The sequence below is a fragment of the Mytilus edulis genome, chromosome 1 (assembly GCF_963676685.1).
Source record: "Mytilus edulis chromosome 1, xbMytEdul2.2, whole genome shotgun sequence".
NCBI lineage: Eukaryota > Metazoa > Mollusca > Bivalvia > Mytilida > Mytilidae > Mytilus > Mytilus edulis.
Genome location: NC_092344.1, coordinates 101507316 through 101534912, shown reverse-complemented (window position 1 = coordinate 101534912; position 27597 = coordinate 101507316). Strand labels below are relative to the sequence as shown.

The window sequence follows — 27597 nt, the reverse complement described above, 5'->3', positions numbered from 1 at the left end:
CAATGAAGATATTTTGACAGGAATAAGTAACAAATTATGTGTTTTGAGAAATATTTTATCACAAATAAAACAAGTTTGCTTTGATTAACATGTACATATAGATATAATAATAATGATAACAAATGTAACAAAATAACGAAAAAATGAAATATTGCAAAAAATAAGCTAAAGAACAGCAACTCCAACTCTACAATAGCAGATGAAATATTATCAAACATGATTATCCCGCATAGGTCATAATCGTATGGAATGTTTTAAAATCAAAAATATTAAACATAGTAAAAGTGTTCTGTGTATATAATTCTTCCATAAACAACTCCCTGAGTTTGAATTATTTCCGTTGTGATCTGGAGACGAAGCTTGCTGAAAAAAAAAGAAAAACAAATATTTATAAAAGAAAACAATAAATGAACATATAAAAGTTGAAATGTTTTTCTTATAAAAATTATAATAATTAACTTTCCAATCCACAAGCAAAGTAGTTCTGTCAGAGAAAAACACAAAAAGGTATATTATATATATCACTATACAGTCTCTGACAATATTTTTCTTTTGTAATGGCAGATGGCGTCATTGTAGATCTATACATTTTAAATTCTTGCTTTTATATCTACTGTTCTTGTTATATGTCTTTTTAAAGTAGTACACGTGAAGAAAATCGGAAATTAATGCAATTAAAATGTTCATTTTCCTTACATGTGAAAAAATGAAAAGACGATCAAAATGTATACACAGAAAAATAAAAACCATTTAAATTTCAAATTTTACAGAAATGGAGTTGTAATCTAAATAAAGGAATCACAGTTAGTTATATAATGTGACTAGAAAATTAAGATGTGACACTATTGCATGACAAACTTGAAATAAGCTTTTTAGGTATAAAACATTAAATACATTGATAAACATCTTTATCGCTCGTTCCACATCTGAATTTTGTACTTAATGCTAAGGATTAGAAAAGCTACAGTTGGCTTCACATAAATTATGTCCCTTTATATGCACACATAGCCATCAAACTTCAGAATAAGGATAAGAAAGATACAAAACACTGACCACGGGGGTGCAATAAAATGTTTGCATATTTATTTAAAGCAAACTAATCTCCTTTTTATCAATATAATAAAAATAACAATACGAATTTCATAATAATGAATAATAAGTGTCAGTTTCAGTATTTGAGAATTATATACACTTTTCCAATTTGAATTAGACATTTTCATACCGAATCATTTTTCTTCAACACGAAATAATTATTTCCCCGCCGAGTTTTTCCATAATAAGATTATAAAAAATTCCTTTGCTAAATAATAAGCGTTTTGTGTGGTCTGTCAATTTTTATTTTATGTAATGCCTCAAAGCACATCATAGTTATTTAAAAACTGATATACTGCAAAATACTTTGACATCTAATCTTGAACTTCATTAATCTGATACATATTTCTCAAGTAATTCTATATCGTTTGAGAAAGAAATATTGAAGTGTTTTGACATCATTCGTATAAAAGCTAGTACTTGCAACGCAGTTTAGGGAATGTTTAATGTGATATCATTTTGAAGACATCTGCCTCCAACAACTTTAATAAATCTATATATCTATCCTTATTGTAAAATCAATTATTCATTTTGTTTGAAGTATTGCCTAAGTTCTAGAGTGCCTGTCAAACTATTTATTCTTTCAACTGGCAACAACAGAAACCAAAAGTTTCAATCTATCACAAGTAATATTTTTTTTAAATCTCTTGGAATTATAAATTACGATTTTCAGTTCTTTGATTTAAACCATTTACAAAATAAATATATTTTTGAAAAAGGAAATTACGAAGTTTTATAAATGCACCAAATAACACCCTTTAGATGATTTTTAGATTTCAATATTTAATTTTTGTTATTTTGTCCGTATCATATTCGCTCAATACCTGGCAATGAATTCAAAACCAAAATTACAGGTCTTATAACTATATTTGAGATCTTGTCATACATATTTAGTCATAGCCTTCCCAATAAGATATCTTGCTTCAATATGTTCTATCGAAGGTAAAATCTATTTGGACAAGGTTTTGGTTCATATCTAATTCATCATTAAAAGGACTACACGAATTTCGACATGTTTATGAAATCAAAATGACATGGCAGCTAAAATTTCTGGACTAAAGTGTCCTGAATAAATCATTCTATTCATCAAAATACATAAAATTTACATAAAAGATTGTGGATTTTTTTTCTAATTTCATGGGCACTTATACCTTTTTATTAATTTGAAGTGAGCAGGAGGGTAGACTATTGAAAACGTATGGACATAAACTACTTAAGTTTCCAATTTTTTAAAACTATTCCCGAATACTTCCTACAGAGCTTATATTTTACTTGTACATTAGCTAAACATACTATATGTCAACTATACAAAATGTAATACCTTATTTTTGTAAAAATGATAAGTAATATACGCGTTACAACTCTTCTGTCGCCAAAATGTAGACATCTATCTTAATATGTCTGTTTATTAATGAAGTTAATCTCACTCTATCGTTTATGATCCACGTTTTGTTTTAACTAAGACCTAATTTTATTCAGTGGAGCATACAGTCTGAAAGCATTTTACATCTTAGGTCCATAATTTGCAAATAAAAACAATTTAATAATATATTGTACAGTTACTAAACATAAGTATTGACATTGCAGGAAATAAATAAAAATATATTGTGTATCGCTGACCACGAATTGTTCATTTTTCTAGTTTTTGTTGTTGGATTTCTGTGCCATTCACATTAACCAGACATCTCCTTTCATTAGTTTTTGAATGTTAAAAATCCAAAAAAATCCAGGGATGGGGTATTGCTTTCATTCGTGCTTGAATATTAAAAAAATACTACAATCCAGGAAGGAGTACGGGATTTGAGGAAACAATTGCGTTCGTTCAAGGATCTGCACTACAAATTGCGGGACATTTTGACATTTTGATGACAAACATCATATTTTTTAGATTTAAGCCTGCTTTAAACCCAGTCCTGCCATCTGATTATTTTGCAGTGTTGAACATTTGCTTTCCCCCTTTAATCTACATAAACCAAGTAAAATCAAAAGAAACTTCACCGTCTTGATGAATATCGTGACGTTTTCACTTTCCTTTACCATTGTGGTTAGTATACTACTTAATTAAAGTGGTCAACTAGAGAAACACAGACAAGAAGCTGTATTTCAAACAGAGATAAATGACTTTGAATATGATTTAATTATAGAAAATTACATAATTATATCTCAGACGTTTCAGAACTGCTCTAACAAGAAATGGCATGTAATCTTCGTATCTACATCTATTCTATACATATCACGACATCTAGTCTCCTCTTTAAGCTTAGTAGTCAGTCTGATCCGTTCTGGGAGTATAACTTCCATCATTTAATAAGCAATCTTATAAATCCAATGCATCCATTTTGTCTATAAATAAGTCTTAGGTTTGCCTCTTTTCGCACATTAAATAAAACCAAATCAGTTTTATCTTTCCCATAATGAAATGCTGCAACCATTCTTATTACAACGTGAATAATAATCCTATATTTTAAGTATTGGTGCTAATTATTCTGGTAAATCAAAAATTAATTGTGTTTTAATGTTCCATCAGTAGTTTATTTGGTTAACTCAAATCTGGATTTTTGGGTGTTTATAATTGAGAGAAATTTAAAATCAGGAAACAACTGTATATTTCATAATTAAAAGCAATGTATAGAAATTTATAATAAACATAACGTTACGTATCATAAGGTATACCCTTTAAAATCGAAAATCAGTGAAAGTCGTTGTGGGATTCATTATTTTTGGGGGGAGGGGGAGTTGGAACAATTTGAACTATTGACGAAACAAGTATATCCCTTACATGATACTGACAGTTTCTTTTACACTTTAGAACCTAAGCAACCGAGCTTCATTTTTCAGAGTTATTTACAACCGAGTATAACCGATACTAAAGCGTACTAGTACTATCAATCAATATCGACTACTTGGTTGCAGCTTAAAATCCTCTGCCAACTTACACGCAATCACTATCAATAAAATATCCATCAAGTTCGAAAATGTCCAATTCGAAAAATTCAATACCTACCGATAAAGGCACTAAATTGTCACATTCGGTACTCCTTTTGATGCTGGCCCTGATTAAAACATCAACCAAACTTTTAGCTTCTTTTCCACATTTTAATTGAGTGTTGTTACTTATACATGTATTCAAACTCTTTAGTTCGCTACAAAATAAAACAATCATACTATTATTTCTTCTCCGAATTACTAAAAAGCAAATGACGCCCTTTTATACGTATGGAAGCAAGATCGATTACTCCTATAAACGGCAAAGTTTAAATTGTAATGTCCAGGAAAATAATTCTTTACCAAGAAAAAAAAAACCAGAAAGATTTAGTCTACACAGTTGTCTTTTGTGTATTCTCTGATTGGGGTCAGTGTAATTACTTCTGGTGTTTAAAAACATTTCGCCGTGCGGGTGGAGAATTTACACCTTAAATAAACTAGCATTGGTTATAAAATTTTACCAGGAAGCTGAAAAATAAATCCATTATTTATTAGTGTCAAGACACGTTTTATTATTTAAAAAAAAACAACTCTGGATTTATATAATGATCCCTTTTTTATCTTTAGACACTATTTTCCCTTTATTTCCTATAAAACAGTACACATTTCAAATAAACCATTTTTATTACTAAAAGAACCTCCAGTAATTCAAAATCCCACTCCTATACACCGACACTTTTGTAGGTTTCTACGGGTACATATTAACATACCATGCTGTTTTTATAGATATATTGCAGTTTTTACCCTGCTTGTATCAATATATGTATGGAACAAGATGATATTGTAATTAAAATGAGCTGATTAAGATAAACTTTATAATTAGTTTATCTATGGATTACCTTATGTAATTTATATTGAATGTTTATTTCAGAAGGAGTGGTTTTACTTCATGCATAAATTCAACATAGAAATCAGCATGATCACGAAGATAACTTTAAATTGCACATTAAATAGCAAGCTTCAGTAGAAAAACTAATTTTGTGAATATCAACACACATACTGTATTATGCTAGAAACCTTGCAGGACAAGTAGTTTCTTGAAGTTTGTTTCATTTCCAAACGAAGCTATGGACGTTCTTTCTTGTTTCCAAATCCCTATGTGTGTAGTTTGTTATATATTTATAAATTATTATAAATGCAAGTTCTTTTGAAAGATAAATATTGTTTAAGCTAAGAAGATATACGAAAATTAAGTTTACAATTTCTGGTTGTATATCACGTCTTTGGTTTCAGTTTTTACGGGTAAGACTCATCTACTTTATTGCTTTTATCATATAATTGTCTTTGCATTCAATTATTAGTTCTATATAAGATATAAGTCAATATTAATACCTGCAAAACTGGTTTAATGGCTTATTGGTAACCTGATTTATGGAAGAGATACTCATGTCAAAAGAAGTCTCAAAACATCGTTCTGAGTAATCTTGATTAGTTGTAAAACAGCTTTGGCTTCTTGCATATACTGAAAATAAGATGGAGTCCGAATTAATAGAGTAAATTCTATTGAATGGTACCAATTTTATAACTTCTTTACAGCTTTAAAACTGAATCACCCAGTTTCGCTCTCTATATATAATATTTTAAGAAGAAAATCCTAGAAGAAAATTTCAAAAGTTAATAACTTGTTTAACCGATATTGTGTAAGAAAAATTCGTTCGTTGCTATCGGATAATAGTGTAAGAATTGCATTCAAACCAGAATGTCGTCTTGTTTTCGGTTCATATTTCATTCCTGGTCCCCTAAACTATTTTCATTTTTCCAAGCTTTAACGCAAAAATTTATTAAAAAAAACCGGTAAGATTTTGTTAAGCCTCAAAAATGAAAGCAGTTGCAATCAATTTAAAAGCCATTAATCGTTACTTAAGAATTAAAAAAAAACAAAAAAACATTTTAACCAAGAAACATTCATGTCAAGACATATTCTGAATTTTATGCTATTTCTGGCAAAGCTAGTCTCTGTTTAATCTTGAGAAACTGATACAACAAAGTGCATGTTGTTATTTCCATTCCTTTTTACTTTCTGTCAAGTACTTCCTGTTTCAGCCATTGATCCTTAAGATGTTATATAAACAACACGGTTTCTGTCCTCTCAGATTCGTATAAACTTTCCTGTACTATCTGTAGAAATTTAAACATTACAAGATTTGCGTTTTTGCATAGAATACCTGGTCAGGATTAACATTTGATTAATGGTAAATGTACTTTTCTCATCATTGTAAAACCAACCAAATATACATTTGATTTCGGTTAATAGTTTGCTTTAAGTCACCACTCTTGTCTTCTGATCCAATATAATGGTTATGTAATGTTTTCTCATTTGATACAACGTTTTATGATTGAGTATATTTGTACAATAAAAGATTGATGTCATGATATCATTATAATTATTCCATTTCTATCTTTAAAGAAATGGAACGCGTCATATTTTATTTTGTCTTTGTGACTAGTCCTCAAATGAAGTCCTTCATTGTCATTTGCAACCACAAAAAGTTGGTTAGACATCTTAATGTCCATCTAGATCTTAAGAAGGGGGGAGAAACAGATAAGGTCATATAATATCATAGTTAATTTATTTAGTCAAAATGATGTCTTTTAAATATACTTATATACAATGCACACTTCCCTCATTAGATATATTTAATTCTTAAGGCAGTAACATCCTTACTGTGGGAATTGATTAGAGGTCGTGTGTTTGGTTGTATTTCAATACGTACATCTCTCTGATTTGGTACGCATTAAAAATTCGAACAGCAGGCACTTAGGTTCGATAAAAAAAGTAATTAATTTCAAGACTAAATTGGCATGAAACTATCTAACACAACCGTGTTATAAAGTTGTAGGGAAAAAGTTAGTTGTAGTAAAAAATATCACCCTCCCGGCCACTTGTAAGCTATGTATTGATATATTATTTGTACTAAATATACAAAAAATATTCCACACTTGACATTCATCTACCAATAAATCAGTAATGACACAAATTCAATGGCGCTGTAAAATCACTCCTTACCATCAAACATGTTATCATCTTTACAAAGTTGTGACGGTTCTGTTTGTGTGTTCTCTAGACTGACCAAGGCAACACGTATCTCATTATGTTTTTCTGCTGGACACTGGTCATGAAGTTTACGTACGCATTTAACAGCTGCTTGATATGAACTGAAATTTAAATTTAAAACTAATACTCAATTTTAAAATTAATTGTTTGATATACTCTAATGATTCCATCAAAAGTAATGCATGCGAAACTCAAATTGATTTTTTTTCCGATTTCGAACTACTTCAATAATTCAGAAAGCACATATCTTGTGTAATTTGAATTAGATATATCATCACAGGAAACTTAATAAAAAAAAAAATTGCAGCAATTACATGAGATTTAAACTACATTGATTTATAGCTTATATCAACCAAAATTACTTTAAATAGCATTTCTCATATTCTAACGAGAATTGTCCCTATTCTTTAAAGAAAAAAAATATGAAACCTAATACTTTAATATTCTAACGTAATAAGCTTGTTTGACATAAAATAAAATGAATCAAATGTAATTTGTCAAAGTAATTTATTTTTGTAATTGGTACAGGAAATTTCGGATGAATTCATGTGTTTTTATGAAGAAGATCATAATTCCACTTTAACAAAAGTTTTCAGTGTTTATGTCAATTGCTTTACATCAAAAGGAGTTTATATATTTTCCGCCCAAAATTTTTAACAGAAGCAGATTAAAGCCAATTACATTTATATGAATAAGAAAATAATTTTGTGTCGCCAACAGGGGTGTAATTACAGCATTTAATACTCTTTATACACCACAGTCAGATATAAACTATAATCCCCCGTAGATTTTTGAAACATAACTGGCAAGCCTTCAATATTTTTTTTAAACTTTATTAAATCTTCCAAAAAATTAAGATTGCCGTTCTGGTTATAACGAAAGCCTGCTAATACATCTATTTAGGTTGGAACTGGCTGTATCGTAACTGTGTTTTTCTTATTACCCATGCTTTGTGATAACTTTTTGAAAGCATTAGTGTGATTTTGTGTAATAACTAAAAAAGTGGTATTGACTTCGCAAATTACATGAAAAAATAATATTTTCTTTTTTTTAATTCGTTGATGGTTATTCCATAGAGACAATTAATGTATTTTCAGTGATGCTAAAAGCAAAAAAAATATAAATATAAAAAAACTATTAAAAAGGTTGAAATATTAAGCTGTAGAAATCACCTTAATAAAATTGAAACTGTGTCTAGATTCCCCATACATTATTAGAATTCAATACATAAAATGCTTATTTATTCATTTATTTCTAAATTGACATTTCTCATATTTTCCAGATTCAATATTTTTTTAAAGTCTCACCACTTGTATAACATATCGGAGTCTTGAATAGCCGACCACACGATATGGGGTTTTCTCATAAATGAAAGCTATACAAGAAATGGAAGTTTTTAACGACATTGACTGGCTATACAGCTCTTGCACGATCAACCCTGGCATGCTCCTTTTGGGGCATTCAAATAAGGCTGTACAACCGTACAGGTTGTCTATAATTGCTTATATCCACTTCATTTGAACTTTGGTGGATAGTTGTTTCATAGACAATCATATTTTAATCTTATTATTTTTATATTCATTGATATCAAATTAACATTTCATTTTTGGGAGGAGTATTTGCGAAAAAACTTTTTCTCAAATGAAAGTTTTCACAAACCCCCAGTGGTGGATTTAGACGAAGGATGGGGCCTGATTCCCTTTTCTGGGAAAAATTAGTTGATTGTATAGAGAATCACTGAAGCATGTCCGGATCAGGCCCCCTCTTAGGCACTGAGTCAGTGGACCCCCACTTATGAATATTTCTGGATCCGCCATTGACTCCCTCCTATACATGGTATGTCTGTTCAATGTCTTACGACCTACAAGAAAAAGTCATTCCGATAAATTCACAAAAATAGCTTACCCAACTAACAACCTTAAATCTTCCATGTGAACACCCAAGAAAAATGTCTTAAACACTAGTGGATGACCTACCTACATAACAACCGTAAATCTTCCATGTGAACTCCCAAGAAAAATGTCTTGTCTGTCTGTTGAATATGAGCTAGGTTTGTATTGTAGTTCCCAAAACAATCTGTCGTATAGGTCTGTACGTCTGACGGACATTGTGCCATACAAAATCTACACACTGTAAAGTAAAAATAAATGTATTTAGTTAGTTTGTTTATACAAAGAAGTCTATCATATCCCTAAAGAATACAGAAAAATATTGTAAGATATAAAGTATGCAAATCTATGTGTTTCAGCTTTTGATGATGCCATTTGAATACGAACTTTCCGTTACTTTTCCTCCGAGTTCTGTATTTTAGTTATTTTACTTTATACACACTTAATATCCTTTTTTTTATTTGGTAAGAGATGGTTATTTACCCGGTGATTTCATACAGAAGGTACAGGGCCCGACATATTTATCACTGAACATACAGAGTATTAACTTACAAAACAAATTCTGGAACAATCAGAGTATAAACTTACAAAAAACACATTTTGGAAAAGTCTATATATCAAATTTTAATCAGTCTTTTATGTAATATACTGTAGACGATTTTGATTTTTACAGTGTATATAACACTGTTGGAATACAATCCTCAAAACAATAACAAGGAGCTTTTGTTTTATTGTATATAAAGGTGTTAAATTGAAACACATATTTTTGTTCTGTAAATTTATCCACCTTAACTTCTGTTTGCTTTTGTTGTAAATATCTCGGTATTTTATCGTCCTTCTCAAATCTCATTTACGATATTATTTATGATGGTGCAGAAAAAAAGAACAGTTCAACCATATAATTATATTTGGTTTAACACTGAAATTGATCTAGTGTTGAGGTGGGACGACGAGTTTTGTAATTTAGGGGTGCTTTGATTGCTATTTTCACGCGATTTATTCGTCAATTTTGTAATATGTCTTTCAGAATACTTACAATTTTTCAATTAAGACATTTTAAGAGCTGCGAAATGGGTTTTACTTGTTACAGAATCATACTTTTATCGATTAAACCAAAATTTTTACAAAAACAGTTGTTCGTAAATACCAAAGCTTTCTTATTACTTGTGCGTATACTTTTGTTAGATATTTTTTAAACAAATGATCGATATCATTTCTACACATACAAAGTACACATTTGTTAAAAGTAAGCGAGTGTTCAGCTTACCAACTTGAAATTTAAGCAGGGATGTGTATTCATATCATAGACAAGAGAAACCCTAGTTCCCCATGTCAAGGAAAAAGACTCCTATTTTGTATGAGGAACAGAGTTTAAATGTTTCCTGATAACATATACTAGTATGTATAAATATTGGTCAAACATCAAGGTTACTCAACAGTCTTGTGTATGGTTCAGGTTTGTGGGCAATACTGTGCTATATCTGTTGACAATTGTAATGACCAAATCTGCAGCTAGTTACCGGACCATACTTAACAGTACTTTGGTTTGCCCACACCCTACCCAAATGTAGAGACAGTTGGTAGGTAGGTTTTTCGTTTGCTTTTTCTTTTGGCAAAGAGAAATTAAAATGTCAGATGTTCTTTAGTTTTTCGTGACTACCCGATTAAAAAAACCTTTTCCACATCAGGACAATTTTCTTGGAAAGTATAGGGTTACGGCAAACAAACAAATTCTTCCTTATGGCCCCGACAATAACAAAGGCCTTAAATAATATCTGAATCCAAAAAGGTGTCTTGACACCATTGCAAGTACTAGAACAATTAATTGCTTGGTAATCAAAGGGTAATGCACAACTTTGCAGTCCTCATTTTCTAGATTCAATTCAAAATAATAAATTGATGGGAATTTAAAGCCTCCACTCATCTGCTTATTTGCTGAAAGAAAGATTATTCCAACAAATAGTCTTATACAACATGGTTCCTATAACTATGTCAAAGAATAAATGTATGTGTATTTATTCAGCTTTCGTTTCATTTATTATCGTAGAAATTATTTTATGTGGTTTGCCAATTTGAATTCTTTCATAAACTTTTAGACAACTTAAACGAAATGTAACAAATAACACTGGTCAATGTCCTTCATATGTATTACTGTCTACCTTACGTAAAATAGTATACAAGACGACACAATTTGTAAGAATAATTAATTTTCTTTTCTTTGTATTCATACTTTCTAATAAGTATGACATTTTTAATGAGACAGGGAGATGTAACATACAAGATATAATTACCAGATACGTGCGCATCACTTGTAACTTTGTAGCAAGGTTCTTGTCTAATTAAAACATGATTTTCAATGTCATGTCATATTTCATAAATCTTACATTTAATGTATATACATTCCACATCTTTGTACATTTTAATTAATACGATATTTTCTCATAAAGGCACTTCAAACGAACAGTTTTTGAAGGATATTTTTGTTTGTAGGATAAAAGTTTTTTCTCGTCTTTGTGCTTCGACAATCATGTGAAGACAGCTGCACCTCATGATCATAAACCATACAACTTAATTTGATCTATTAAATTGACTTATCAGCCAACTTTGTAACTTGTTGTAACTTTACAATATTTGAATGAGTAGTGGTAAAATTGCAACTCCAATTTATTGATATCTGTGAACAAATTTATCCCCCAAAAAGAGTCATTTCAGAGGCTAACTCTTCGTTAATTTTATTTTTGAACACGCTTAAAGTACTTCTTTGCGATATAAAAAAAAAAATCCAGGCACAATAACAAGTATAACATACACAGATAAATCATGAAAATATACATTAAATCAAACACGAGACCTCCCAAGCCCATCTATGCGGCCTAAATGGCGACAGTAAGGAATTAACAATTTTAGTATCTGTAAAATCAACATATTAACTCAAAATTGGTAATGCTGGATCAATTTTAATGAGGCAGTAACCTCACGCACTTTTACCATGTCAGCATCTATATTGAGAGTATACATCAACGACGCTTCAACAGAACATCAAGGATAACACCCACCATGGATTGATACAGCCTTTTAAAATGTGGATTACAACCCAGTAGAAAGGGTGTTCCAAATATATATCCCCATTCATAAGCATTGATGTTAAAAAAAAGGGGGTTGTTCTAACCGGAACTCTCCCCCTTGATCCATCACTAGATAGATATATAAGATAATGACAGTCAGTTATCAAAACAACATACATCAAGCGTATTGTTACATGTACAATGAATTAAAATATAAGATCCGGTTGTCGATGGTGCTATTCATTTTTTAGGGAAAGCTAATGAAAGTAAATCATTAAAGCACACACTTTATTTGTGTGTTCATATTTCTGTATATTTTCTGGATCATTTAATTTGATATGAGTTTCTTCACACTTTTTTACTTGTCTATGCTCTATATTGCCCAATGCCGTTATAAAACCATGCGTACAAAACGGTGTTCCATTAACATTTCTTGCAAAGTATGTCTGTTGGGGCTTTAAATGCATTTTACATAATTAAATGCACAACTTCGCTGGGGGATCTGTGATAACATAAACGTAATTACGTTTGATAAAACATAAATAAAAAAGCCAGCCTGCAGAAAACAGGGAGATGTAAATGAGTTTTATTAGATTTGTTTTAAATCAGTCATTAACGGCTATATAAATATTAATAGGTAAACACATAAATAAGAAGTATTGATGCGCATGTTTTGTGAATTTACACTGTTATAGTCGAGGAAGTTTTCAAAGTGTTTTAGTTTGTTTATTTCCAAAGTGTCATGAAATTGCAGGGTTTGGGAGACTTGCAGACAACATTCTGTTTTTTTTAATCTGTTTATATTGTTATGAATATTTCATAATCCAGTTTAAATTATTAATCATCATGCAATTTCGGGAAACTTATCCCTTTTTAAGTAAGAAAAATGTAAAAGTATAGCTGTTTTAATCGAGTACATTTTCTGATATTGCTTTTTTGTCATTTCCAACAGGCAAGGGTTAAAGGTCATTTTGATATCTATGAGCGGATCTTTTTTAACACTATCTGTTTAATTATATTTAAAACCAATAAAAGATATTGGTAAGTATAAAAAGTAAACGTTATCAGTGCTCAGACAACTCAACATTTGTTTCTCCATGTTTACAGGGTCTTGATATCCATAACTCTCTGTTGCCAGGATGGCTATACACCTGCTTAGACAACAGAAACCGTACATCACATAATCTGTCGGAGAAAGAATGATCTGCATTTGCAATAACGGCTTCCTTCGAGGGCTGAAGAATTTAGCAATCACTATTTTTACAAAGATGCTTGCCATTAAATGCAAACTGCATGAAATGACTTTTCACAATTTTGGGTAGTTTATGAACTCATAAAAGATAGAATGAACAAGATATTTTTTGGCAAGGATTTATGTCACACAATAAAAATATCGGACTGCTAAGTCACTTCTGATTCACTATGATGTCAAACAAACCATCCTGAAAATAACCCGAATCTGGTCGAATTCTTTACTTTAAACTGTAAGACAAACGTCCAGAGGCAAGACTCTGGACAAAAAATATTGGGTAAAAAATGCCATACTTCCAACTTTTTGCGTAAAAAATGCCATACTTCCAACTTTTTGCTTTGCCAAAAGTGTGAAATGAAATTCAAAATAGGACTAGGCTAAAATGTTATCAGAAGGCTTTTCAAATCAGATCCTTATATAGAATATGGTTCACCATAGATGGGTATTACATCTATTGGCTCACAAACACCGGTTTCACAGTTTAAAATTTAAAGTTGTGAAAGTTGAATAATCATTTTTTTCAATATGTTTTACCCTTCAGCCTCCCGTATACTCCTTGAGAGTAACATGGAAACGAATCATTGGTTTAAGGAAAAGAAAACCACACATACGCAGATAATGAGACAACTTGTATGTGTTGAAACACATGTTTTGAATACATTTGCTTTAATTCATAAATCATTATGATTCTGTTACAAGTAAAACCCATCTGGAAGCTCTTAATATGTCTTAATTGAAAAATTGTCTTCTGAAAGACATAATTTTTATAACAATATTGACGAATAAAACGCGTAGAAAATTGCGATCAAAGCAATGCTAAATTATAGAACTCGCCGTTCCACTTCAACACTAGATCATCATTAGCCAAACACAATTAATAGTATAATTAAACTGTTCCCCTTTTCAGCACCCATCATAAATCCTACCTAATAGTTATTTGAGATTCACGTTAAAAAACACAAAGATATTATCAACAATAATCAAATGGAAGCAAAGTTGAACAATTTTTCAAACCATATGTGTTACAATTCATTACCTATAGAAACATTGAAACAATAGTTTCTTGTCATTGTTGGAGGTTTATATGCCGAAAGTGTTTCATTATAAAAATCAAATTAACTAGAGTATATCAAAAGATTAGAATTTGAAATGTAGACATGTTCAGAATGTGTTTTCTGTAATTATACTGGGTATCTTCAAAGACAGTCCCATGACTCCTTGTCGTACTAGCTGTATCATAATTTAAACAATTAGTCAAAGGGTAAAGTTTTGTTTTGTATCAAGATAGTTTCTCAAAATGGGACCTTTTAAGCGTTCTTCATAAAATCGTGTCCTGAATCCAAGTCTAAAATTATATTTCCTCTCTAGATTTTAAGATTGTTAGAATTAAAAATGACAATATCTACACAAACCAAGAATTAACGAGAAATAAACAGGGGTAATTCAAAATTCTAATCACTGCTTTTGTTGCCAGAAATTCGTATCTCAGAAATTGACATTCGTAGTGTAGGATTTTAGAAGGGACATACATTTTGTTAAATCAAAACAACTGCTGCAGATATTTGTATGGTATTAAGTACTTGACAGTGAGCTTTTTTTTTCCCTCTCGAATAGATTGGATTAGTTTAATATTTGAGACAATGTGAACTTTATACGAGGAAACTTTAAAAAAACGTTAGGATCAGAAAAATTGTCACGAAAAATGTTTATCTCAAGAAATAGCACCACTACGAGGATATGAGGGCACATTCGTTTTGATGTTTTTGGGGGAAATGTATATTCACAAACATATACAAAAAAAACCCGATTCAAAGTCTTGTACTAATAATTAGAAACACTTCTGTGTCTCTCGATTAAAAATGTAATTGGTAAAATGACTTCCGGTGTCTCCTTCCACAAATTAACCGTACTATAAAATAAAACTCTGAAAGTTCATTTAAAGCTTTTTTGTTCCACTTTTCTATCTGGGTTTTTAATTTTCGTTGAAAATATAAAAACGTGTTTTACATTCTTATGTTGTAGAATACCTTTTATATCTCCAAGATTACTGCATTTAGAGCCTAACAATGGAATAAACGGTTTCTTTAACCTCGGTTAAAGTTTGAAATATGGCAAGATTTCATCTGTCTTGGGTAAATATTTGTTTAATACAAAATCAAACTAATTTACCGTGTGCCAACTGACATTGAGTAGTTTTAAAAGAGAGATAGATTACTTGACAAAAATAACAATTTGATCTGTTTTCATACACCGCGGGACGTTAAATGTCTAACAACCCAAACGCATTTTACTTTTTCTGGGTGATACGTGCATTTAAAAAACGAAATATTTAAAGCACCAAGTCCTAAATAAACTTTATGATTAAGTTTTCAAAATAACTCTTACTTTATGAGACAAATGAAAGAGAGCGTGCCCTGGTCTAATCCCTAGCTACTTTCTAGGTATGTCTGCATGATGAATTCGTGTGACAATCTTGATAAATGTACAGATCTGTACATGAAAATGAAATGATGTAATAAAAAAATATCCTTTAAATGTCATGTGAACCATTTCTCATTCTTCTGGGAACAAAATCACAAAAATTTACAGATCTTAAATTTTAATGTTATATGTGTACAGTTTTTATCATTCCGATGAAAATATAATATAATCTTGTATTTGCAACATCATGCTCTAATATTAAAAATGTCCTCATACATTTTCAACTTCTCTACCCTGAAGTTATAGTAATAACGATTACTTTTGTATTTAAAAGATGCCAAAATTTTGAAATACAGTCTGCAAAACAATTAAGATGTTCGTGACAATACTAAAGTTAAAATCCCCTGTTATGTTTGTGGGCAAATAGAAAACTCGACTTTTATTGAGATGTGTTGCCGTGCGAGTAAGATCTGACATTTGTCTCAAAAATTAATTACACCAGGTACAAACAAGATAAACTGGACCATTAATGCCACTCTAAACTCTCTGACAAACGAGGATGTGTCAAAAATGAGATTTTATAACATCGAAAATACAATTTCAACCCATGGATTTTAAGTTTTAATAAAAAAAAACATCGCTTAATTGCTTTGTATGGGAAGGATATAAAAAATGAACAAACTAATAGCCAATCTTCTAACTCTAATAACGTATAAATACTATTTATATATAATGGCAGCGTGTCATGTCGGACATGTAGTTAGTTAGTTAAAATGATCGATATCATTTATGCATGTAGCAGTAACAACTTTATATGTTTGCCAAATTTGTATGACAAGAATTATAAAGAAATAAAAGACTTTCATATAACCAATACATGTAGCAGTAACAACAAATTATGTTGGCCAAATTCGTATGACAAGAAAAGACTTTCATATCGGTAACAAAATACTCTACATTGGTATGCAAAAATCTTGATTGATTGACACCAGGTCTTATGGTGAATTTATTCTCTTTTGTTTTAACATTTATTAATAAATAGTATTACAATCAATCATAGACAGAAGTATCTTGTTTATGTCAAGTTGGTAAAATCTTGGCATATAACAGGATAAACCCTTCTTCATAATATGCAAATCAACTTGATCAAAGTACAGTTTCCAGGGCATTTCCTCCCCGAGTCAATGTCAAAATCGTATGTTTATACCGTTCATTGATTTACCACAATATGATCTGTTAAATGGATATTGCGTTAAATTTAAAAATGACCACAAAATTTCTAAACAGCTTGTCTGTAAATTTTATTATGACATGGCAAATGCTGTTAATATTTAAAGAAAGTTTGATGATAGATCTAAAAACCGTTTATTAAAAAAAATATACGACAGAATTATTTGTTTTGAAAACAAAAGATCAATAGGGTAACAGAGTGTGAATTAAATTAATAGAAAAATATAGTGGTCGCAGGGGTCTGTTAGAAAACAGGAAATAAAGTTACAACGCTTGCAAGTTTTCAAGTAAATAAAAAAAGCAGAACAATGACAGTCAAGTCGATAGAATTAATCAAATAGGTCATTTATAAATGTTGTAATGGTGTATATTATCTTTGACCTCGGATATATTGAAATTACAACCAACTTAAACCGAGGACAGAAGCAGCCTCGAGGAAGCAGCTTCCATCCAATCTCTTCCAACTTTTTATTGTAATAATAAAACTATTCCAACAGTGTGTTTCGTGTTGTTAGTAGTCATTGGTCATTTGATAAATGACAATAAAGACATTTAACTTGTGAATCTAAAATTCAGCACGTAAATAACTGAAACATTTAGCCTTACGACACATCGATTTTGACCGTAGATGACCTGTTGCAACAACAAAAACATTAGAATAAATGTATAACATATATCAGTTTTATTCTTAACTTGCTCGCTTCCTAAATACGCTTCTTAAATTTTTCATTTATTGTTAATCAAACAAAAATCAGATTAGTGCTTTTTGAAAAGTTGCGTAATCCATATTTCCCTCAGTTTTAGTTTGTAACCCGGATTTTTTTTCTCTATCGATTTATGAATTTTGAACAGCGGTATACTACTGTTGCCTTTATATATAATATTGCAACGTTTTGACGAATTGTCATTATACCCGTAACCCCACCCACAAAAAGGGGGTTCACGTGATAACTATCAGCTCTCGACGAGTTATTCTGCATGAAAATTGCATATATGTATAGATTTATATTTCATGACCAAAGTAAAACATAAAAATTGGTCTTAAAATTGAATATTTACTATTGATATATATGTACACACCCGTCGTATACCAAGAGTACACAATAAAGTTTTAATCTGTTTACGACCAAAACCTACTTGAAACCTCTTGATTTTCTGTTGATTACTGATATAGATTGCTTAATCACCACTTAACAATTTTATAAGCTGATCATAATAAAAATCTCCTTTCCACTTTATCCCCAGTATTTAAACTAAATCAAGCATTTGAAATATCGATAAGAAAGTTTAAGTTAAAGGTTACCGTCCATAAAAGTCATGAAATGTACATATTTATTGTACAAACTACAAGATTTAGAAATATGGCAACATTGTTAAATTTACAGAAAAATTCCTGTGATTAGAACTTTTATAAATTTTGATTTAGATACAAATATCATCAGAAAACCCAATACACGGTCATATTTGTTAATCTTATCACTGAAATTATTAACTTTAAATTGGAATATCTGCATCTATTACAATAAATCTATTGTGCAATCGGTATCTTTCAAAAAAGTATCAGGGTCTGGTTTTGCCATTCAGTTAAAGTTTGCATGTTTAAATACATAGTAAGAACATAATGTACAAGTGTAATTTTATGTCCACTGTAATTAATTTTGTCATATGAAAGTTTTGATTATCGTCTGTTAAAGTCATTAAGTGAAATGGCTATCCTGCTATAAGAGATTAACATAGCATTTTTCTCCAAGGTCACATTGTAAATACTTTTATATGATTTATATGTTTTATTTTTGTAAACAAAGAGTTGGAGAATATTTGGAGAATATTTGGAGAATATTTAGGTCAGTTGGAGAATATTTGAAGATTATTTAGGTCAGTTGGAGAATATTTGGAGAATATTTGGAGATGATGTGTATATAAGGTTCAGATTTTTGTTATTCAGCTCATAACATTTTTAGATATATCTTAGCAGATTACTGATAGCTTTGGAATTATTATTATTTCTTATATTCTTTTTGTCCGCACAGTATTGGAGACTGTTGCGTGGTTCCGCTCAGTATTGGACGCTGATGCGTGGTTTTGTCCGCACAGTATTGGAGACTGTTGCGTGGTTCCGCTCAGTATTGGACGCTGATGCGTGGTTTTGTCCGCACAGTATTGGAGACTGTTGCGTGGTTCCGCTCAGTATTGGACGCTGATGCGTGGTTTTGTCCGCACAGTATTGGAGACTGTTGCGTGGTTCCGCTCAGTATTGGACACTGAAGCGTGGTTTTGTCCGCATAGGATTGGACGCTATGCGTGGGTTTTTGTGTGTGTACAGCATTAGACGCTGTTGCCGATTTTATACCGTGTGAAAGTAATTTGCTAATGAATATTTCAATTATACATTTTTGTAAACTGTATGTTATGTAAATAGTGTCCGGAATGGAATTTTAATAAATAGATTAGTGAATTTACTTGTGTATTTCTTGACAAAAATACTACAGATTATTGGATTATTTTGTTCTTGAATTTTCTGTGATTTCATAATACCTGGCCTGACCAGAAAGTTTGATGTAACTCGACCGCCATGGCATTTTTGGTGTCAGAAGTGGGATCCATTGAGAACAACTAGTGGATTTTAATATTCAACATATGGACTACCAGATATAACTTTTGGATGTACGTTTATAAATATTTCTGAACTGTGAGTGTTTCGTCAATACATTTTTTATTATTGGATGATTATTTAAATACGTAATTATGGGCCGTACAGGGAAAACCAGAAATAGAAGTCTTTCACCTGCTCCATCTGTGTCTGTAGTGCGAACACTAATTTCATCTACACCTCATGAGCGCAGAGATTTGCCTGAAGTGAAATCACAAGTAACACCGTCGAAATTTTTTGGAGACGTTGGGGAAGATTTTGAAAGCTGGATTAAAATATTTGATAGGATCAGCCGAGCCAATTGTTGGAGTGATGGCAGGAAGGGAGAAATGTTGCCGGCATACCTGAGGGGCAGAGCTGCTGACTATTTCGAGGATTTGGATAGTGAAATTCAAAATGATTTTGATACAGCTGTGCAAAAGTTAAAGCAAAGATTTTGCCCAAAAGAACTTGAACGTATGTACTATAGTGAGTTATTTCAGAGGAAGCAAATTTCTGGTGAAAGTGTTGAAGATTACGGAAATGCAATCTTAAAACTGGCAAAACGGGCACATGGAGGCGTGTCACTTGACGAGCACGACAGGTTAGCTATGGAACACTTTTTGCAAGAACTTCATCCTAGTTTAAGACGATTTGTTATGATGAGGGACCCACAGAGCTTTGAGCAAGAATGCATTGTTTCGGCAACGGGACAGACTCTATATATTACTGGAATTATTGAATGTGAAATTAATGTTTATTGTCTGTGCACAATATATATGTAGTCATGGATTTGCTTCATGATGCTATCATTGGAACTGATATTACGGAATAAATTCGAATAGTGATTGATATGAAAGATGAAGTTGCTAACTGGAATAATATGTATGTAGCGTTCATAGGAAGTGGTGATCAAAATTGTGTCGAATCAAGTGCTTTGTTCAGGATGAATTTAATTCGATGAATAAAGGAATATGTAAATGGAACGATTGGAATTGTTGAACCAATTGTCAATCAACTTCAAAATACAGTGTTATCCCGGCAAAAGTTTTGGCAAAAGTTTGGTTTGTGACAAAGATATTGTGTTTAAAGTGTTGAATCTAACTTCAAAACCAGTTATTAAACTATTCAAGGATACCAACATTGGTACATTTGAGGAAATTGATGAGCTTTCTGATGAGGAACCACTACCAGAAGACCCTTATACAACATTTTCTCTAATTCTATAAAGTGATGTCTTGGACAATGAAATTTTAATAGATGAACAGGAACATTTAGAAAATTTGGACAAAACTTTTTGTGATATCTCAAATGACTTCCAGCTTGGTGATGACATTATTTCCATATCAGATACTTTGACATTTGATGATATGAATAGCTCTTCTCCTTTTATTATAGATGAAACAATTATAACTATATTATCATCGATTAACACAAAGAGACTTTTCTTATTTTCAATGGGGGTAAAAGAAACAGTACGTGGAAGCCGTATCCAATATTCAAACAGATTGAATTCAGAAGAAATAGACTTTTCCGCCTTGGCAGCTAATACCGTTAGTGAAGTCAATGAACATTCAAAAAATTAAGACAACAGATTTACAAGTGCAGACAATTTATAATGGTGTTTATACTGGATTTTATTTGAACAATTAATTTGTTTTATTACTTAGGTTTTATTTTGTTACTATAGATATTATAGAAGTAGAGTTCGATGACTGAGGTCAGTCATCATTTAGAGGGGAAGGAATGTACAAGTGTAATTTTATGTCCACTGTAATTAATTTTGTCATATGAAAGTTTTGATTATCGTTTGTTAAAGTCATTAAGTGAAATGGCTATCCTGCTATAAGAGATTAACATAGCATTTTTCTCCAAGGTCACATTGTAAATACTTTTATATGATTTATATGTTTTATTTTTGTAAACAAAGAGTTGGAGAATATTTGGAGAATATTTGGAGAATATTTAGGTCAGTTGGAGAATATTTGGAGATTATTTAGGTCAGTTGGAGAATATTTGGAGAATATTTGGAGATGATGTGTATATAAGGTTCAGATTTTTGTTATTCAGCTCATAACATTTTTAGATATATCTTAGCAGATTACTGATAGCTTTGGAATTATTATTATTTCTTATATTCTTTTTGTCCGCACAGTATTGGAGACTGTTGCGTGGTTCCGCTCAGTATTGGACGCTGATGCGTGGTTTTGTCCGCACAGTATTGGAGACTGTTGCGTGGTTCCGCTCAGTATTGGACGCTGATGCGTGGTTTTGTCCGCACAGTATTGGAGACTGTTGCGTGGTTCCGCTCAGTATTGGACGCTGATGCGTGGTTTTGTCCGCACAGTATTGGAGACTGTTGCGTGGTTCCGCTCAGTATTGGACACTGAAGCGTGGTTTTGTCCGCATAGGATTGGACGCTATGCGTGGGTTTTTGTGTGTGTACAGCATTAGACGCTGTTGCCGATTTTATACCGTGTGAAAGTAATTTGCTAATGAATATTTCAATTATACATTTTTGTAAACTGTATGTTATGTAAATAGTGTCCGGAATGGAATTTTAATAAATAGATTAGTGAATTTACTTGTGTATTTCTTGACAAAAATACTACAGATTATTGGATTATTTTGTTCTTGAATTTTCTGTGATTTCATAATACCTGGCCTGACCAGAAAGTTTGATGTAACTCGACCGCCATGGCAATAACATGGCAAAATAAAATATACAAAGAGTAGTCAGTCTACAGTATAAATAGTCAGTATTAGCCATTCCTGCTCCAAAAGTGACAAACGTCTTGTTCATATAGAAAGTCAATTGTTGCATCATGTTTTTACATTTGTTTTTCGACTAGTCTAAGATATACATTGTGAAATGCCGAAGACAACACACTTCTTTGGGGCCCTGATTTCATCTTCTTTTTAGTGTTTTATTCGGACAGTAATCTACATGAATATTTATTACTTGGCTGAAACAGAATTTAATAGATCAATTCAAACAAAAATGGCTATCAAGCCTACCCTACAGGAATCAGCAAACGCATTAAATTATCGTTTATTTAAAGATACCTCGGAGTTTGAGAAATATTTAAATATTTTGGATGAACAGGCAGATATCCTTATTTCTGAACTTTCGAACTTTGAACATGAAAATTTCAATTGAAACTGGAAGATGGCAAAACATAGAAAGAGAATACAGAAAATGTGTATTGTGTAATTCAGATGCCATTGGTGATGAATACCATTACATTTTTAATTGTTCAGCTTTTTATAACTGTAGAAAACAATGTATTGCATTTTACTATAGAAACAGACCAAACACATTGAAGTTTTATGACCTAATGAATTCAAAAAAATGTACAGAACTGAACGAACTATGTAGACTTATTAAGGAGGTCAATAACAAATTGTACTTTTCCGGGTGAACAATTGTGAATGCCTATATCTACTTTCGTACATTATTTATTTATGTAATTGTATTGAAATATGTATAATTATCTCTATACCTTGTGAGAATAAAGATATCTAAATGGCTTGGCAGTAACAAGTAACGATATGATAAAGACTTGGTTTGACAAAGTACACGACACTCTAATCCTAAAGATGATTTCCCCTTCTGCGTCTGTATGGTTACAAGTTATATAATTTTTCTGATATTTTCCGAAGGTAAATGACAGCCTTGGCTTATTCTTCATTCATAAAAAAGATAATTAAGGCACCACTGGAAGTTAACCGAAAGTATTGCATAAACATGGCATGTGTCTATCAGACTATTTAGCCAGTCACTGCTTCAATTAAAGCGTTTATCTACCATTATTTAGATTATTTAGACAGAGTCGGGATGCTGCACTATTTTATTTGACAGATATCGTATACACTGAACTCTAATGTGCCAGAGGCTTGATTTTACATCGAAAAAGTTATATAAATCGGGGTTTCATGGGAATAATTGGCAGTAAAAGCTTTTGATAAAATTATTTTGTAAAGATTGCAGACATATTAATGAATAACGTTGTTTTAGTGTAGAACACCTCATCTTTAATGTACTGAAGTTTTATTGCAGTGATTATTAGAATAAGAACTTCACCAATGGCAATACAAAGGGTACCATAATATGAGCCAACGATCATATTATTCAACTGAATGCTGTTTTAAAATGTGAACAAATATAGACGTCATTGAGATAAGACAACGACAAAATGGGAGAGGGGATCTGTACAAAAAATTTGAAAAATTTCGTTTCGTAATACTATCGTTAGATTGAAGTTGTAAGCTTAGCAGAAAAGACACAGAAAGTTGTAGGTACTCACACTGATTTAGAAAAATAAGTTTTGGTAAATTCTCCAAGTTTAGGGCTTTGCCACGGTATTCGTATTTGTCTTTCTCCAAGTTTAAGGGCTTTGTATCCGTATTTGTGCTTTTCTAAGTTCAAGGGCTTTGTATCCGTATTTGTGCTTTTCTAAGTTTAAGGGCTTTGTATCCGTATTTGTCTTTCTGCGAATACCGTACAACGGTTGTGTTTTCCTTGCTTTTGCTGCAAAGGAGACGCCTTTCTTTGCCTGCTTTTAATTTGATTTGCTTGTATATTTTCTACTAGGTTACCAATTTATATTTTTCCAAGCCTTACATGCAGTTGGTTTTATATTTCTACCCAGTTTTCGCCCTAGTCATTAATGAAGGCCACTTATTTTAAAACTTGAATTGTCCAAAAACGAAAACAGTGAACGTTATCTAAGCGACGTTTGTGTTTTTATGGGCATCTTCAAATAAACCTAACATAAACAGTGGTATGTAGCGGTACTCTATTTCGTAATCCCTAAAGTGATTTATGTATACTAAACGGAAAGGCGGGGACAAAGTTTGTTTACAGATCAAGACTTAATGAGAATTAAGTATAAGGCTATACAAACACATTATAATGATACATCAAACGATCACTATGGAATCCTTATCAAAAGTAAACTTAGAACAGGTAAATGAACAGGTGAGAAATAGAAAATGATGAAAAAGTCCAATATTTACTGAAAAGAGATAGAAAGTCATACACACACCATTTTGTCCAGATGTTAATTTACAGATTCTTTTCAGTCTTGGGAGCAATTCTGAAACACGAAGGAAAACGTGGCAACTTGGTGACAGAAGTCAAAGTACATTGATGTACGATTTCAGTTTCGCTCTGGTCATTTCAGAAGTCGAAAGATGCATACATCTTGCCAATAATCATTAGATTACATCTACTATCTAAACCTCAGCTAATATCATATTGTTTAACTTGTTAAAATATTGAATGTGCATGTAATATTTGCCACTGAACGATTAAGCAATCAGAATTAATCATTATTTTTGATAGCATTGAAGTATAAAATCGAACTTCACTGTACTTATATAAACTGATTTGTTTCAGTTTGATGTAGAGACGGCCTTGCAATGCACTTGAAATAGAAGAAAAGAATCAAAATGATTCATTTTAGCAAGACAGTATAAATACGTTGTCACCTACGGTATCTTGCATATCATTCTTTTTACATACCGAACTTTTTGATATCGGGAAATCGGTTCTTTTCTATATATTCTAGCGTCTTATCATTACTGTAAATATTTGTTGTAAATAAAAGATTAGAACGTTCCGTTTCATTAGAATAAAGATTTTTCATCTTGTCAGAATTTGAAACAAAAATAATTACAAATACATTTTTGTAGTTTCATTATTAATGAGCCTGCTAAAAGTCTAAAACTGATAAACGTGAATTGAATATGTATAAACGAGCCATGTTTTATTACATGACAAACGACTATATAGCCTGAAGATATACCGCAAGTTTTATCTTCATGTATCATCGGTTATTATATGCTGTTCGGAATATACTTGTATCATCCATTAGTTTTGTAATGCGTTATAGAACAAAAATATAATTCGAAAACGTAGAAACAGATATTTCTTTTCATTTTGAAAAGTTATATAAGTGACAATATTGATATTGCTCGTATAAGATAAAAATGCCTTCATTCAACACCAATATACAACACTCACAAAATACAATTAGAGATATAATATAATACAAAAAGTTTTAATGTTGCTTATATACATTTTAAAGACGTTGCTGTGAAACTTTAATAGGTTTCCGAAATTATAATTATTGTTTTATTATTGTAACTTGAAGTAGAAAAAAATCCCCCTTTTTTTCACAGATATTTCGATGATACATATTTCTTCCATCAGTGTTCATGTACATCATTATTGAATTTGCAATATATTAGACTTCGGCGAGACATGGTCATCAATATATTATAGAATTACTCGGTGCAAATTTAAGTATGATTAGCTTACAATAAAGGCAGACAAATCAACAAGTTTTCAAAACATTTCCCAATATCCCCAACAGCTCTTCGACATTTGGTTGTCAAATAACAAAATGATATCATCTGCTTTGCATATTGCTCGGTGAGCTGGAATGCATTCACAGATATTTGACAGGAATATCTGGTTATACTGTTCCATTCATAATCATTTAAACATCCTTAATTTGTATATTGACATGTCCAACGGGTGATTTACTGGACAGTGAAACTTACATATCAATTTTATACGGGGTCATTTGGTTGTAAGGTTAACAGTTCAAAAGATTGATTTTATTATAGCTTTAAGTTATACTCTGTCGCTTTCTGTCAGATGTGCAAATTGTGGAACAACTAGAATACCAATTATTCAAAACTAGTTGGAAGTAAAATGAGATATATAATTTGAATTCCTCCAAAGTTCAAGCTATTTCGTTTTTACATGTTTAAGAGAAAACTACTGGAAATTAAGGCAAAAATGAAGAAGATTGTCATTTATAAAAATCTTAGATTCTGCAAAGCTTCAATTGTTATCATGTTTGTTGACGCTACAAAAGATGCTCAGATAAAAAACTGACTATGGCAATGATTAATATGAGATCATATATGACCAAGAAAATAGTTCTTTAAAACTTTGGATCAGTGTTTTTTTTAATTTGTTTTAAAACTACAGACATTATTTATTTTACATTTCCTTTCAAGCGTATACAGTATAATATCTTACAAAGAAAATTTATAATGTGTTTGTTGAATTATTTATTTTTGTTTGATGAACTACGATAGCCTTAGTCTAACTTTATTCAAATATTTAAGTGCACATTTGTCATAACTTATTATCTACACCGTATAAACAATGCAAGACGTGTATGAAGCACTTCACCTGGAAAATTTCGTAAATATTTTTTGGAATCGAAAAATCTGAAGCAGCATACATGCAAGTGTCATCTTTTCTTATTTTGATAATATTTAAATCAATTATATTAAAAATACTCACGCCAAAATAACCATGCAAAGTTCCACACATCCAAGAATTTACACTGTAAGTTTCTTAAAATACGCATTTTTATTTCGTTGTTTTCACGTATTATCTCTAGAATTCATATCCTCGTTTGTGAATGGAACATGTGCAATTGTAAAAGTTGTAAGTAGTTAGTAAATTATGTTTAAATTCCAAGTCATAGTTTATAACATAACTGTTTATATCACCGCCCATTCATCTAACAACAAACAACACACGAACCAATCAAACTTAGTGATATTAATTCTCCGTCAGAGTTGATAAGCGCAATTGACCCGAGCAGTACATACTATAACCTGTAAGCTATGTCATAATACTATGCAACCAGAGCTGTCTAACACCACTTTCAATACAATTGTAAAATCAACAGAATTTCATCTCCTATTAAATAAAGACAAAATCTACTACAAAAAGTCGATTATTTGATTTTATTCAGGTAACAACTTTCGTACTTGGATTTTTAATATCTTCCTCACGGCAGTACAATAAAATGATATTAGTTTTACCGTGTGATATTTTTATTTGGATAATAAATGAGGACTGTCTCGAGCAATCTGTATAAACTGTCCTTGTGTATTGTCGTACGTCACGGGGGTATATCCATATTATTTCTGACTGATTTAACTCT

At 31.2% G+C, this 27597-nt stretch overlaps 1 protein-coding gene across 1 annotated transcript; it reads right to left on the bottom strand.

Annotated features, from left to right (window-relative positions):
- Positions 1-39: 39 nt before the first annotated feature.
- On the bottom strand, positions 40-27597 carry LOC139498381 (uncharacterized). The gene is made up of 6 exons (XM_071286774.1): positions 26946-27597; positions 9109-9262; positions 7085-7233; positions 5410-5539; positions 4097-4235; positions 40-363 (listed from the first exon to the last, which is right to left on the bottom strand). The coding sequence occupies exons 1-6, from the start codon at positions 27010-27012 to the stop codon at positions 235-237; spliced, it is 768 nt and encodes a 255-aa protein (XP_071142875.1). The 5' UTR covers positions 27013-27597; the 3' UTR covers positions 40-234.